Below are 15,916 nucleotides of genomic sequence, written 5' to 3'. Positions count from 1 at the left end.
TCAATTTGAATTATTTGTAAATATTTTTTGGTTAACCCAAATTTTCAATTTGAATACACTACTAAATTTCGGGTATCCGTGCCCACCCCAAACTATAATAAAATGTTCATATATTAATAAATAAATATATATGAAAAGTTAAAAAGAAAGAACTCAACTACCCAATTTAAAGGCATCAACAAATAAGCCTAAGCAGACTCCAGCTTTCCAGTAGTTTATCATCACCACAAGACTCTGCAATCTCCCCTTAGAGATGGGCCTTCTGTACATGAGCATACCTATGCCTTCAATGGCGGCAACTACGATTCCGGCGACGAGTACGTCCCAGTCGCCCGTCTGCCCGAGTATCGTGGCGAGAGCATTCGCCGTGTAGAACCCCAGCAGTAGGAGGAACACCTTCATGGGAAAGTTCTTCCTAGCAGAGTTCAGTTTGCTAAGTAGCTGCCTTCCACCTGCGCCGGCAATCCTTCCCAAACGAGTACCGCCAAGAAAGGCGTTGTTTTCGTTTAAGTTGCCTTGATCATTGTTGGTTGTGAATCCGTCGGTGTTCAAAGCCAACGCTACGCCTGAGGATCTGTTTCTGGCACAGAATTGAGCATGATCGGAAATTAAAGAATTGAAGTAATGGTCATTCGACAAAGTTAGGAATTTTACCGGTTTCTGGAAATAGGTAACTCAAGTTTTTCCCTTTGTCTTGAGAAGTTCGGTGTGTAGTTAAAATTCAGAGTGCGGCAACAATGTCTTACAAGCACAGCTGATCTCCCGCATCTTTGGATAGGAAAATGAGGTGTAGAATGTAACAGTAATATATCCATTGGGCAAAGCATCAAGCCATCGACAGAATATTGCATATATAGGAAGCCTGTGAGACTGAAGAACCAAGGAAAAGAAGTCGGGCCGAAAATAGATAAGACCGATCTTATGGGAAAAAAAGAACTTCATATCACAAGAGTGAATTGTGTAAAGTTTCAAAGTGTAACGGTGTCATCTAGAATCACGGAAAAGATAAGATATTACGACCCGAAATAGAGACCCAACCAGGCAGCAAATAATGAATTCAGAGACACACATCATAGTATAAATGTTTTAATAGCAAATCCAGCATCTTTGAGCAACCTATCTAAACGTCGCATTGGTAAAACGAAGACACTAACAGTGCTTTATCATTATGATGTTACAAGATGTAGAGACGGGTAGCTAATGCAGAGTAACTCGCTTAATGAATCCATACATCACAATGACAATTTGGTGAAAGATAAGCATACGAAAAATATGGACAATAACGACGCCTCAATTTGATTTAACGCTAACACATATCACGAGGAGATTCTTACTGTCTCCTTGGGGATTCACTGCTGGATTGCAACAACATTGACATTTAGACTCGGCCGTCATCTAAAAGACTAAATGAAGGATAATGTTAATGCTAATCCATTTAGGTTACCGACTTCCAAGTGTCGGAATTTTCCGGAGATGCATTATATTTCAATGGATAAATAAGCATCTACTCTGATCAATACAAGTGGTTGTGATTTCATTCACAGATTACAGCAGAGAAATGCGTTGAACAACAACAGCAGCAGCACGATCATTGTTATTTAAATGTCTATCGAAATCATTATAATCCAAATGCATTTTCAAGTGAGGAATTGGGGAAAAATACATTTGAGCTAAAACAGCAATCTCAAATCAGTAGCTACTGGAATTAGGGCAGATGATTCTCACATATTGTATGTAGATTAAGTATCAGCTGAGGAACATTTACAAGAAAGACCATCACAACGACTTGCCAAGTTTCGTTAAATGCGAAGAATAAACTAACCCTATCGTGGATAGAAAGTCAAATAGGTAGCGCGACAACTACCGAACGTCTTACATGACGACGGCTAAATAATCAAATCAGATTGAGGATTAGATTTCAGATGCTCACCAGCAGGAGGATTATTCAAGCTATCAGCGCTGTGGTCACACATTCCAGTCTCAACTCTATGCAGGGTTCCCGACGCCTGCTTCCGCGCAATCCAATTCCTGCTGAAACTTTAATTTGGGGATAGAGGAAGGGAAAGCTTGGAGGTCCGGCGGGTATGATGGCGGGTATCGTCGGGACGATTGGAGGATGAGGCGCCGGCGGCGAGAGAGTGAGGAAGAAGAATGGCCGCACAAAATCCCATTTTATCCCAATCCTAATTTTTATTCATTTTTGTATTTTACTTTTCATTTTATTCAATAAAAATATTTATTTAACTTCAATAATAATAATAACAAATACTATGCAAATTCATTTTATATGCGTAAGCTTAAAAATCGTCATATTCAATCGGTTGAAGATATGCAAAAGCATTTACAAAAAAAGTTTTAGATAGAGTAAAAAATAAAAAATAAAAAATGAACAATTTCAATAAGAATACACTCTTTGGGTAAAAATATTGAAGATAGGCTCCCATTGGGAGTTTTGGAAATTTGAATATAATAAAAAAAAAAAAATATTTGATTCGATATTTTTAAAAGATTAATATGCTAAAGTTTTAAATATATTGTGTAAACAAAATTTATGAATCTATTATTAATGTATAACTTATAAACGAATCTAGTACTGTTGGGTGCACTCATCAAAAGTATGTTGTTGATAAATTCTGAATCATTCAAAAATTATAAATAACAATCGAATGGTTTAGATTGAAGATAAGTAAAATCTTCTTTTTTAGTTTAAGAAGTTATGAATTTTGAAAATTTATGGAGTTTGCATATGTATTCGATGTTGAAATATATCAAACAATATGCTTGATATTTTTACTATAAAATGATTTTTTTTATAAATAATAAATGTTGAGTCTTTAAACTCATTGGTGTTGTATAATATAATATAAAATGTTTACATATGTATAGGTAAATGTTGAAATGAAGTAAACGAAATATTAATTTATTTTATTTAATAGTAATTTCAATATTATAAGTTAATTATGATTGCTAATATGATTTCACTATAGACGAGTTCTAATAGTTTAGTTAATATCTAAATTTTGAAACATTATGAAAATAATTATATTACCACAATTATATAATTATTATCCAAATTTAACTAAAGATGTCATAATTCAATCCAATAAATTTAATGCAATAAATTGCATAAGGTCATAAGGTATTTACTCTGATTTTGTAAATTTCGTTGCATGCATGTCAATCTATAAATTTGTATATTTTCAAAGTTGAAATATGTCAAACAATATGTTGGATGTTTTATTATAAAATATTTTTTCATAAATAATAAGATGTTCTGTATTTAAGTTTAAAATTAAAATAACTAAATAATTTAATTTAAAATAATAAAATTATAAATTATACTTCCTCTGTCCCAAACAACATTTCATTTTTGTATGTTTCAAACACCCTGCACCACACTTTATCCCCTCACATCATTCAAATAAAAAATAAAATATATATTTATCTCTCTATCACATCACCTAATTTCTAAATTATCCTATTTAATACTACTCACCTAAAAATCCGTGCCAAAAACAAATGTTGCATCTTGTTTGAGACGAAAGAAGTAATATTCAAGATGTAATTTACATATATAATCATTTTTTCCAAAGAAAGAAATGAACAGATAACATAGAATATACGGACATGAAAAGAATAATATTCCACCCGTTCGTGCAAAACTATTATATTTACTTTTGATACAAATATTAAAAAATATTGTATCATAATGATAGTTGATGGGTTTTTAGGTTAAAAAGATAAATTTGTCTTTTAATTTATTTATAATGAAATAATATTTATGTAAATAAATATAATTGAAAATATATTTGTAACAAATAATAAAATAAATAGTTATTGAAAAGAATATATAACTCTTATAAATAGATATAAAAGAATAAAAAATATAACTCTTATAGCACGATAGAAGAATTACTTGGATTGAGACAAAGGTAATAATAATAATAATAAAATTATTCTCTCTATTCAAATAAAAATTTATTTTAATATAATAACAAGGTAAGTCACGTGAATCTGAAGATGTTAGGATTTGAACTCATTACCTTACAGTCATGATGTATTTCTTCGGGGACTATATCAAATTATCTTTACTCCACAACAAAATTGTTTTGGTTGGAAAAAAATAAAAAGAAAAAAAGAAAAATCAATCAACGGTCAAGACACGCAATCACTTTTGTCAAATTTAATTAGTGCTTTTGTATAATATTACTCCATTTTCTATATTTTTGCGGGTACGGTTGCAGTGAAATTTCGGTCACCCACCAGAAAAGATTCGCCACCAATACCATATCGAAACCCAAAGGCCCACCAATTATTACACAAATCAAAAATCAAAATCGTAATCAAACCAAATATATTTACTACTACTACTCTTAATTAATTAATTAATTAAGAAAATGATTAGATATCAATTGGGCCGACCAACGAATAAAAGAAAAGAGACAGAAAGAAAATCAGAAATGTCGCAAAATTGAAAATGGCTGCGTGTCGGGCCACAATTGGCGGCGCCGTAACACGTAATCTCTTCCAAATCAGTTAACATTCCCTTTTTAGCAACCCTATCGCTGAATATCCGTGGGCCCAGTTTCCGAACCTGACTCCCGACCACCACCGCCCGCCACGTGTCGGCCTGGAGTCCCACGCACTCAAGGCATCCTCCCGCCACGTCTGGGTTACGTGGAGCCCCGTCTCAACTCCCCCCCACCCCACCCCACCCCACCCCACCCCACCCATGGATTATTTAATTAATTTAATTTGGAATGATTAATTTCTCACGTATATATGTGTGTGTATTGTCCTAGGTTGTCTCTCTATCAATCAGTTTATTTTTACAGACATACAGACATACAATATATATATCTCTCTAGAGAGAGAGAGAGGATTAGCATTTAGCAATGGAGAGGATGAAGAGACAGTCGTCTATAGAGAAAGAACCTCGTACACTTAGTCTTCATCAAATCGAGTTTGCTAGGGTAAATAATTATATTGCTACCTTACATATACTGATATACATACAGACCCTAATTTCCTCTCTCTCTCTCTCTCTCTCTCTCTCTATATATATATATATATATATGTATGTATGTGTATGTGTATATACAGGAGGCAGCGCTGTGTGTGGTGAACACCAGAAGTATTGAAGAAGCTCTTAGAATCTTCACTGAGGTACACACTCTGTGTATATATATATATATATATATAAATCTTTTTATAGTAGCTAAAGTGTTTTGGAAACAATAAGAAGTGTTTCTGGAAAACTAGTTTATATATATATATATATAGACACACGCGAGAAATAATGTAGTCTCTCCTCTTCGTCTCAAACACCGTGCAGTGAATTTGAGAAAAAAAAAAAAAAATTGCAGGATCTTTGAAAATGAAAAGAGTACTTTTTATTGAAAGATATAATTTTATTATTAATTTTTTAAAATGATCTATTCAATAGACCGTAGCTAAACATTTGGGGGATTTATTGATGTTAAACATTAGCAAATGAGCCTCGTTCAAATTATAATCAATTTTAAAATAAAGATCACACAAATCACAAATTTGTGTTGTAATTTTTTAATTTAGCATATTCGAAAGTACATAAACAATATAAATTTGTATTTAATGCAATATATTTTAGTGTTTAATAAAAGTATGTAATTGCGCGATATGAATATATTATTTGTACTGAATTAATTATAATATATTTTAGTGTTTAATAAAAGTATGTTTCCTTTATTGTCTGTACATTGATTTTCTTCATATATATATATTCTTAATCTCAATGGCAATTGAATAATTTCTTTGGACTTTAAATAATGCCCCATAATTAATACATATATATGTATGTATGTATGTATTTATTTGATTAATTGACGTTTTGGCTATGAACTAATTAATTTTGCAAATTAAAACTACTACTATATATATATATATATATAGGGACTTGAACCGGTGGAGAGGTGTGCAGTGAGCAGCGGTCCGACCGGCGGCAATGAAGAGCCAGATTATGTCATTGTTAATAATGATGACGTAGAGAGGTTTCCATCCGGTCTAAGAGACATCGTTTCTGCACCCTTCTGAGATTTTATACACCTATACATACATATATATATATATAATGTGTGTGTATATATGTTATCTGTATATATATATATATATGATGTGTACCTGTGCCTGTGTGTATGGTGGAAGATGACCGGGAAGTTTTGCTACGTGGGCTTTTTTCCTTGGTGATGAAATAATTTTAATTACAAAAATTACCTGGGTTTTCAAGAAAATAGTGAATTACCTGGGTTTTCAAGAAAATAGTGAATTTGAATCAATTAATTAGTTACTCGAGAGATTATTGTCGCCAAAAGAATAATATATATTATATGATATTAAAAATTAAATGTTTAAATTAAATTAAATATTATGTATTTTGAAAAAAAAAATTTTTTCAATAAAATAAATATTTCCTCCGTCCCACATAATTGATTCCTATTTTTTATTTTTGTCCGTTCACATAACTTGAAATATAATTATAATTTTAAAATTTATAATTTTCTTAATTTTAATTAAATTATTTACTTATTTTAACCTTAATCTATAATTATTTTTACTAAATAATAATTATTTTTACTAATACATTTTTTAATTACTTATTAATTATACTTTACCTAAATTCTCGTATCTACGGTAATACACCCATATTACATGAGACGGAGGGAGTATATGGTATTTAATTATACACACGTTAATGTTAATTTTGTAAAATAAATATCAATTATTAATGCAAAAATTTGCTTAAAATAAAGATATCGTGTGCATAAATAGAATCATAGTAAATTTGACAGCAAAATAAATAAATCTTGACAATAAAGATAATGATATAAAGATCGATGCGCCACGTAGCATCATTCAAAAAGGAAATTGAGGTCACCCCTCCCCTATCCATGACAAGTTTATTTGAGACACCGAAGTTACATTGATGATTCAAGCAAATGGGTAAATCTTTAGACTCTCTATGTATTGCTCTTCATGTTCTTTGTGTCCTTCGTTGAAAGTCACTGATTTGGATAAATGATATAATATTGGTTGACGAATCGATGGAATTAACGTTCTTCGTCGTATGCCCAAGTCGGAGGAAGGATTAAAGCTCCCAAAGCCGTTGAGGAATTCGTCAAGCCAAGGGAAGGTCTCCAAAGTTCCTCTCAAAGCTTCGAAATGTTCATCGCGTTCTTCAACAAAGCATCAACTAGACCCTCTTCGATCTAAGAGTCAAAGGGATACGCCGCCAAAAGTGTTATGAAACATCAAATCCACCTCTTCAAGGATCAAAGCTCCAAACGTCGTTAAAGAATCCATCAAAGTCAAGGAAAAACATCCAAAGTTCATCCTAAAGCTTCAAAGTATTCATCGCGTTCTTTACCAAAGCATCAACTCGGTCTTCTTTGATCCAAAAGTCAAAGAGACATGCCACTAAAAGCGTTATGGAGCACCAAATTTACCTCCTCAAAGATCAAAGCCACGGATCGTCTAAAGAAGACATCAAATTCAAAGCTGACAATCAAATTGTAAACATGGAGACCAAAATCCTCCGAAAGGCCGCAAATCCAAACCAAAGATCAAAGTCGCGGATCGTTCAAAGAAGACATCAAATCAAAAGTTGAGGATCAAATCGTCCGCACAGAGACCGAAACTCTTCAAAAGACAGAAAAACAAACCAAATATCAAAGCCGCGGATCGTCTAAAGAAGACATCAAATCCAAAGCCGACGATCAAATCGCCAGACGGAGATTGAAGTTCTCCAAAAGGTGGAAAAGACAAACTAAAGATCAAAGCCGCGGATCGTAAAAAAAGATATCAAATCCAAAGTTGACGATCAAATCGCCCACACGGAGACCGAAGTTTTCCAAAAGGCGGAAAAGGCAAACCAAATATCAAAGCTGCAGATCTTCCAAAGAAGACATCAAATCCAAAGTCGACGATCAAATCGTCCGTACGGAGACCAAAGCCCCCAAGTCCGGCAAAGTCAAACCGAAGGCCAAATCTCTTTGAATTTAAAAAGCCATCGAAAACCAAATTGAAAAACAAATTGACTCGGAAGGAGAATAAAATGACCAATTTAAAAAATATAAGCCCGCTTTAAATTTAAATTAAATATAATTTATACAAAAATAACACAATAATTTGTGTATATATATCCACGTGTGTGTTTGGTATTTTCTGAGAGAGAGAGGTTAGGTTATGTAGCATATAAAGGCGATTTGATGTTGATTTTTAATATTAATAATAATATTGAGTGGTGCAGTGCATAGTCAGAAATAAAGGCACGTAGCATGTAGTATAATTTTGATGTTCATGTTCATCAAAATAGCTTTATAATAAATTATGTCTTTAAAATTGGTATATAAATAAAATAAAATGATTTAAAAAATGGACCATTTCAAAATTTATATTGAAGACGATGATAATAAGAGCAAAGCATTTGTACTTCCCCTGTCCTATATAATTTATCTTTATTTTTTATTTTCGTTCGTCCCATATAATTTATCTTTTTCTTTTTTAAAAATATAATTATACACTTTAATTTCATTTTAAATTTTAAATTTTATAATTTTTTTAATTTTAATTAAACTATTTAGTTATTTTAATCTTAATCCACAATTATTTTTATTATACAATAATTATTTTTACTAATACACTTCTTAATTACTTAATGATCATACTTTATTTAAATTCTCGTATCTACGGTAATAGGCGGGACGGAGGGAGTAATATTGTAAAGTTTAAAAATATTTTAGTTGAAAAGAAATAATATATATATACTAAAAAAAAATCTGTGTCTCAATCTGGAAGATGCGATCCTACTGATGGAAACATTACATTACATTACACAAAAAAATAAAAATTGAAGCAGGGTCGTAGACACTAGGCAATTGGTACGGTGACGTGCATCACCCGCCATTCAATTAATTCATACTCACCAAAAACCATCATAATCATAATCATCAAATTTTGTTATTTTAAAATACGCTGCTGTTTTTATTTTGATTTAATTAGCACATTTATATAAAGTACTAGATATTAGTACAAAATACCTATTTTTACAGTATATTATTATACTATAATTTATATTATCGATTTTCAATCATATAATAAAGCACAATAACACCGAAAACAATCCGCCCTCAAAATAATACTCGGTATTATGTTCGGTTGGAATTTACCTGATTCGCATTTAAAAATATAAAATAGTAGGTTTCTTTCAATCTTGTATCATTTTCAATAAAAATATATATATATATATATTATTTTTTTCATAAAATATTTTAAAAATGGAAAATGAATGCCCAGTTGACTTCCCTGTCCGTAGTGTGTGCTCTTATTAAATGTTTGTTTCCGTAGTAATGTACATATTAAAAAACTCCTAAAATTTATTAAATTATAAATTTATTTGTAGTTTGTATTAAAATATTATATGAAATATTTATTTTGTATTCAAATTTTTACCAATTTACAAAATAATTTAAAACAACAAAATAGTTTTAAGGAAAACATATCTAAACATCTGAGCCCATCAAACATGTCTTCTCACACGCACACAATCAAAATCAACATAAGCATGTTCAGCATAGTGTTATCCAACATTTTCTACTATATTCAAAACAAGAAAATAATTCAAAATTTTCGTTTGATTTGAGTTTTTATTGTTTCCATCAAAACTATTATAAAGTCCACAAAAAAAAAAAAACATAAAAATAAAATAAAAAATCTTTTTTTTCCACAAAAAAACATTACACCAAAACACTATTACTGCACAAACCCATATACTTAAACTAAGAACCTTAAAAACCTGCACATCCCAGCATAACACACAAAGCTAAAATGCATATCCAAATCAACCCTCCACCATTTTATCTGATAAATCAATTTGAAAACTTAAAACCAGAGAAGCATTACAGACATATATTATTATGACTGCAAAGCAGATTCCATTACTACTACAGAAATGCTCATCACTGTAAATCATATATGGTAATGCCAGTTATGTGTAAAACATAATGACAGAATAATGAATGGGTTTCAATTGGATAAAGATGTAAGTTTGTATAAAGTAGTCAGTCTCATTGAAATAATAATAAGCTAAAATCAAATGGAAAGAAATCAAGACCAAATAAAGCAGATGATTATTCCTAAGCCATAGAGATACTTCCCATGAAACTGCCGAAGGCAGGTTGCACCGACAGCTGCGAGACCCCTCCATCATAAACAACAAAGCTTCGTTAGTGCATTCACCAGCTCTATGAGTCACCTCAGCCTTGATATGAATGGAGGAGCCACAAGTAGAAAATGAAAGTATAAGGTGCTCAGCAGCTGATGGTGTTCGAGCTGGAATGGAAGTCGTTAATCTTGATCTACATATTTTTATAAGTGTTCCTGGAAGTAATGTAGCGAAACAAATATAACATGAGATTGACACAGATAATGGTAACAGAAGCTTAAAAAAATGCAGAGAGTACCTGCAACATCCAATGAGGTAAACAAGAGGTTAACGCAACATCAACCAAGATTCCACATTTCCGTAACTTTCAATAACAGTACAGTCATAATCTAAATTTTGCACTTAGTTTCCCATAACTCACTGGATTTGAAATGATGATAGGATCTAGAACACACATAACTAGTAAATATGCCTTGTCAAAAGTAGAATCAGAGTTCGGAGAAGGGATTTTCTTAAAGACAAGCTTATTCCCTTCAGAGCTACAAATATCTGGCAGTTAATAAGCATGGATTATGATTTAAGGCTTGAATAGATCGTGAATAGACGTCCCACAAGAAGAATTATCATCAGTTATCAGCATATCTACCTCTTTCCATGCCTTCGAACTTAGCCCCATTCACCCATTGCCTTTGTATGGTGCCAAAATCAAATGCAGCATCGGATCCCATATGAAATTGATTGTTATCCTGAGTATCATAATATAATTGTCAAATAAAGGGATGCACTAAATGATCAGCAGTACAAAGAAGCATCTATAGATCATTCATCAATAAAATGAGTCGAATTATAGTGAGGCCTCACCAACTGTAGCATGTCCAAAACATTTTTATCTCTATAACATTCTTCATGCACTGCAGGAACAGCAACAGAGGTTCCTGAAGTCACATTTGCAATATTTTTAAACCTGTGCGGTCCAACTCTCTCGCCAATTGATGGCTGACCAGATCCAATTACTCCAGATGAGCAGTTCAAAGGGGTCAAAAGATCATTAATCTCTAAACAGGCTTGATCATCTACGGTAAGCATGCCACCAAAAGAATACTCATCATTCTGTGCTTCTAAGGAAACAAGCATGCCCTCGCTTGTATGAGCCCATCCATCCAGATGACAAAGATCATTGTATATACCATAAGCTTCAGGACTAGGTAAGGGGTTGTTCTTTCCTTCACTGTTTATATCCTGACAACGACAATCGGCTTCAGTATATGGTCAGGTCAATGGAAGGAAAACAGGGGATCTGAGAAGTAATCAGTGTCGGGATATTGAACAATAAAAGAAACATCCATTCTAATAGAAGTAATTGCAACTGGCAAGGAAATGCAAAAATGAACAACAAAAGAACAAAAGCAAATATTATAGCAAGGCCTCACCATCTGTAGCATGTCCAAAATCTTATCATCTCCACAACATTCTTCATGTAGTGCAGGAAGTGGCCGTGAGCAAGAAGCATACTGATTAACAGCAACAGAGGTTCCTGAATTCACATTTGTAATATTTTCATGGCACTGCAATCCAACCATCTCGCCTATTGATGCCTGACCAGATCCACTTACTCCAGCCGAGCAGTTCAATGGGGTCAAAAGATCATTAATCTCTATATAGGCTTGATCATCTATGGAAAGCATGCCGTCGAAAGAACACTCATCATTCTTCACTCCTAAGGTAACAAACTTACTCTCATTCGTTTGAGCCCCTCCATCCAGATCAAAATAATCACTGTATATACCATAAGCTTCAGGATTAGGTAGGGGGTTGTTCTTTCCTTTGCTGTTTAAATCATCCTGACAACAGAAACTTGCTTTAGCATATGACCAGATCAATGGAAGGCAAACAGGGTAATGACAGCTGACAAGTAATCAGTGTCAGAACTTTGAACAATAAAAGGAGAAATACATTTCTAATAGAATTAATTACAAGTAACAAGGAATTGTAAAAAAGGAAACAAAAGAACCAAGAGATCTACAGGAAACAGAACTTCCTCTTAGTAATATAGAATGGTGTTCTAATCCCATAATCTTCATCCTCCCTTCTATAAGGAACATACAAAATGAGAAGCACTGACATAAAGCACAGCATTACTTGATGCACATCTAACGAGAATACTTGAGGATACAAACATAAAACACACTTATGCCAGTTATAGGAACAAAACAGTTTCAGAAGTTTCAATATGCTTTTTACATAATCAAGAGCACAGAATCATAAAATTAGCAAATCAAGGTAGGCATGTCAATCGTATTAGGTCTAAATAGTTACCTGGAATGTTCCATTTTCATCGAACAGCAATATATCATCAGTAGATGTTGCTAAGTGATGAGAAGTTTCATCATTAGACTTATTCAGAACCACCTCATTAATTGGTCGACCAGCCAATGATGACGGGCCTTCTCCACTGTCAGTCAAAGGCAATGCAGATATACTTCCAGGAGTGAACAAGTCTGTTATGAGAGAACAGCTTCGCTTTTCTGACTGCATTAGTGTGGTAGGTGATAGAACATCAGATGTAGCTGGTATAGATCGGCTCTGACAATCATCTATGTCTTCATCAGACCATTCTTCTTCATTAAATGGGGCTCCATATTGTGCACCATTCATTGGGCCAAGACCAGCCTTCTTGAAAATCTTACAGATAACATATGTGTCCTACAATATAAGGGGAAAGAAGGGAAAGAATCAATATTCTTAAAGTAAATTGTGAAAGTTTGTTGGTCTGGGAACAGAATTGCATTTTTAACAGTAATGCAAACAGAGTTATGGATAGATAAATAAAGGCCTGCCATCTTCCAAAATTATGCTTCAAAACATCCCAACATCAGGTATTTTTTTCCAATCTAATATAAAATAAAGCATTACTCAATATTATGTAAAAAAATATATCTTCTTGTTTAGTTTATATAAAGTAATCATACAAGTATCTATAATTTAGTTTGTGTATGAATTTATAGCAATCATGTGTAAAACAACAATGGTCAAATTCTAAATATGAACATATAGCATCAATTTTCTCTGAAGTTGGTACTTCTTTTATTATGAAAACAATTGACACAATTAGGTATATGCGATCTTTTATTGTTACAATTTCGAAAGTATTTTACAATAAAGTAGATTGGTATCACCAAATACCTAAATGTGCCACGAACGGTGGGACAACACCATCTAATAAAATTGCTTAATATGAATTGAACCTTGTTTTAAAATCACAGCAGAGAGGTAAGAAAATATAGTAGCAAGATGACTTCCTGTGAAGGTAGTGTGTGCATGCATATTGGAAGATGAACTTTTTAACAAAATTTAATAGACAGTCGTCCCTTAGATTCCTTTGATGGAACTAAGATGCAAGTGTAAAAGGCACCTCATATAGATTTTATGTTGTAATCAATATCAAATTCCAGTACCAAACATGGGAAGCCAATACATTGCAGTGAAGATAAGCAACAAACAGCAAAACCTACAGTGGAACCCAGGTTGAAGAAGAATAAACTAGACAATCATAAATTATGTAAAGGTAGAAGTACCTGGATGCCATCAACAGCCAATTGGTCATCAAGGATCCTGAACTCATACATAACCCAATCAGTTCTTTTCCCTTGAGGGGCATGACCAAGATGAAAAATCAACGTCCTCACCATTCCAACAGTTCTATCATTAAAATTGATCGACCTGTCCTTTCCAGTAGTTTTCCAGAATCCCGTATCAGTAGCCCGTTTCACCCTAGCTCCGCTTGCATACTTCTTTGTTATCGGACAAAAGAAGTACCACTCCAGATCCTTACTCTTTAAGCAAGATTTGTCTGAAGCAAAATAGAACATTGTGTAGCTATAAATATCATTTCAATAAACTTATAGATGCTAATATGTGACAGGAAACAGGCATTTCTCCATATCATGATGCTCTATGGCCTGCATACCCAAGAAGCACTAGAGGTAACAGAAAACTTGTGAAATGGCTTGTAGAATCTCCCATTATCATTATGAGTGTAAAAAGTCACAAAAGTGGAGTAAAATCAATACAAGAAATAGCAGACCTGGAAGGTCCCATGGAGAGAATGTATAGATGTTGACTTCAGCAATGGCATCTGCGAAAAGCTTCTTTCCCATAATCTTCCTCTTGAGATAATACATAATCAGCTCAACATCAGTAGGATGAAATCGGAATCCAGGAGGGAAGGCTTTCATTCCGACAGGTATAATAGAATGCATCCAAATCCAACTCTAGGAAGCTTCCATCAATATTAGGTATTTCAAGGATAACTAAGCCCAGAACTATTTCTTTTTCCCAAGGTAAAAGCTAATAGTAATAGGAAAACAAAAGTTGAAGTTGAAGAGGAACACGCAAACAATATGCACACCACAGTTTCTACAACTTGCTAACGTCAAACTGCTCCCAACTTTCTCAAGTCCAGTGCCTAAACATAGCCTTCTTACAGCACCAAATCCTTACCCAGTCCATTACACAAAAAGCACACCAAACAAAACACAAATAATTCTTGATTGAAGCAAAAGACATCTGGTGTCCGATCCAAGTCCTGACATTTTAACAATTTCATGAGCCTTACAAAAAAAAATCACTTCAACAATATAGTGTGAGAAAAATTGTACTATGACTAATAAGACACAACAACTAAGCTAACGTAATTGGTTAGGAGTATGAAACAAGAACTGAACCAAAAATAGAACTTTCGTATTGGGAAATTTTTCTCAAGACTTAATATTTAGTAGATGATATAAATGTATGAAGATCGGTTAAAATAACGCATCACGAGACATGACCCAGGAAATCGCCCAAACAGCAAACAGGTAACTTCCAGAACGCAGAAGACCAAAGAAAAACTACAGTAACATTATACCCGGAAGAAATATAGACCATCGGCACACTACCCACCATCTCAAATCCTCCAACTCACTACCAACACCGCCACAAGGACACGAAGACCACCACACCACACATTCCGGAAAGAAAACCATTTCGACCAAATACAATACATCGAATTGCAACCCATTCTCCGATTTAAAAACCCTAGATTCATTACCTAAAAACCAGAGCAAAAAATTCTCCACATAACAGGAACTAAAAATCAATACAACAACAAACAACGATGAGTTTGAACATGTATGGGAAATGAAACGAGAAGCAGACTTTACTAACCGGAAACCCAAAATCAATATATCAACAAAAAAACGATGAGTTTGAAAGCAAAAATGTATGAGAAGCGAAACGTTGAACAGAACTTACTAACCGTGTATAGAGATTGGAGAGTGAAAATTACAGGAAATTCTGGGACAGTTGGAGAGACGAGCCCACATATATGGCGGCAGTAGAGTAGCGGATGTTCTAAAACTAAAAGCTTGGTGAGTAAGGTTGGATTCTCATTGGTTGGTTTACTTCTTGGAGACCCCACTCATACTGACCTGGCAATACCGCATGCACACTGATCATGTGTGTTTCTACAATGTATTATTATTATTATTATTATTTTATTTATTTATTTATTTATTTATTTTTTTATGTTAGATATTTCTCCTTTTTAACTATTTATTTATTTTGGGTGTGTATCTTTACAAATTTGAGTTTGATTTTGATTTTGATTTGAATTTTAAAGTGGGTTTAAATTTATGTGTTTTTTTTTTGTGTTTGAGTTGGGTTTTGAGAATTTTGATG

The 15,916-nt window shown here is 33.2% G+C and overlaps 3 protein-coding genes across 8 annotated transcripts; 1 reads left to right on the top strand and 2 right to left on the bottom strand.

The window, feature by feature from the left end:
- Positions 1 to 90: 90 nt before the first annotated feature.
- On the bottom strand, positions 91 to 2,188 carry LOC127248845 (ycf20-like protein). 2 transcript variants are annotated; one of them, XM_051271388.1, is made up of 3 exons: positions 1,931 to 2,188; positions 655 to 870; positions 91 to 580 (listed from the first exon to the last, which is right to left on the bottom strand). In XM_051271388.1, exons 2-3 carry the CDS (start codon positions 849 to 851, stop codon positions 154 to 156), a joined length of 624 nt encoding a protein of 207 aa, XP_051127345.1. In that variant the 5' UTR covers positions 852 to 870; positions 1,931 to 2,188; the 3' UTR covers positions 91 to 153. The 2 variants fall into 2 exon arrangements, with proteins under 2 accessions (XP_051127345.1, XP_051127346.1); XM_051271389.1 differs by having other exon boundaries at positions 91 to 574.
- A 2,613-nt stretch (positions 2,189 to 4,801) lies between these two features.
- LOC127248701 (uncharacterized) lies at positions 4,802 to 6,187 on the top strand. Its single transcript, XM_051271187.1, has 3 exons — positions 4,802 to 4,973; positions 5,104 to 5,166; positions 5,932 to 6,187. The coding sequence occupies exons 1-3, from the start codon at positions 4,896 to 4,898 to the stop codon at positions 6,070 to 6,072; spliced, it is 282 nt and encodes a 93-aa protein (XP_051127144.1). The 5' UTR covers positions 4,802 to 4,895; the 3' UTR covers positions 6,073 to 6,187.
- Positions 6,188 to 9,912: 3,725 nt separating this feature from the next.
- On the bottom strand, positions 9,913 to 15,591 carry LOC127248719 (uncharacterized). Of its 5 annotated transcripts, none has more exons than XM_051271219.1 (8): positions 15,495 to 15,591; positions 14,283 to 14,783; positions 13,774 to 14,048; positions 12,515 to 12,901; positions 11,629 to 12,039; positions 11,060 to 11,437; positions 10,845 to 10,944; positions 9,918 to 10,413 (listed from the first exon to the last, which is right to left on the bottom strand). In XM_051271219.1, exons 2-8 carry the CDS (start codon positions 14,455 to 14,457, stop codon positions 10,022 to 10,024), a joined length of 2,118 nt encoding a protein of 705 aa, XP_051127176.1. In that variant the 5' UTR covers positions 14,458 to 14,783; positions 15,495 to 15,591; the 3' UTR covers positions 9,918 to 10,021. The 5 variants fall into 5 exon arrangements, 4 of the variants coding, with proteins under 4 accessions (XP_051127179.1, XP_051127176.1, XP_051127178.1 ...); XM_051271221.1 differs by lacking the exon at positions 15,495 to 15,591 and adding an exon at positions 15,404 to 15,419; XM_051271220.1 differs by lacking the exon at positions 15,495 to 15,591 and adding an exon at positions 15,105 to 15,397.
- Between the last annotated feature and the right edge of the window lie 325 nt (positions 15,592 to 15,916).

This window comes from Andrographis paniculata, unplaced genomic scaffold, assembly GCF_009805555.1.
Source record: "Andrographis paniculata isolate CXL003 unplaced genomic scaffold, ASM980555v1 Contig34END, whole genome shotgun sequence".
In the NCBI taxonomy this organism is placed as follows: Eukaryota; Viridiplantae; Streptophyta; class Magnoliopsida; order Lamiales; family Acanthaceae; genus Andrographis; species Andrographis paniculata.
This window is presented reverse-complemented; position numbering and strand designations above follow the sequence as displayed.

Excerpts from the sequence above, each read along its gene's own strand:
- LOC127248845 (XM_051271388.1), bottom strand. The coding sequence starts at position 851 with ATGCAATATTCTGTCGATGGCTTGATGCTTTGCCCAATGGATATATTA. Across the intron at positions 581-654 it reads TTACCTATTTCCAGAAACCG|AAACAGATCCTCAGGCGTAG; the intron begins GTAAAATTCCTA and ends ATTCTGTGCCAG.
- LOC127248701 (XM_051271187.1), top strand. The coding sequence starts at position 4,896 with ATGGAGAGGATGAAGAGACAGTCGTCTATAGAGAAAGAACCTCGTACA. Across the intron at positions 4,974-5,103 it reads ATCAAATCGAGTTTGCTAGG|GAGGCAGCGCTGTGTGTGGT; the intron begins GTAAATAATTAT and ends GTGTATATACAG. Across the intron at positions 5,167-5,931 it reads CTCTTAGAATCTTCACTGAG|GGACTTGAACCGGTGGAGAG; the intron begins GTACACACTCTG and ends ATATATATATAG.
- LOC127248719 (XM_051271219.1), bottom strand. The coding sequence starts at position 14,457 with ATGCATTCTATTATACCTGTCGGAATGAAAGCCTTCCCTCCTGGATTC. Across the intron at positions 12,902-13,773 it reads TGGCTGTTGATGGCATCCAG|GACACATATGTTATCTGTAA; the intron begins GTACTTCTACCT and ends CTTATATTGTAG. Across the intron at positions 12,040-12,514 it reads ATGAAAATGGAACATTCCAG|GATGATTTAAACAGCAAAGG; the intron begins GTAACTATTTAG and ends TTCTGTTGTCAG.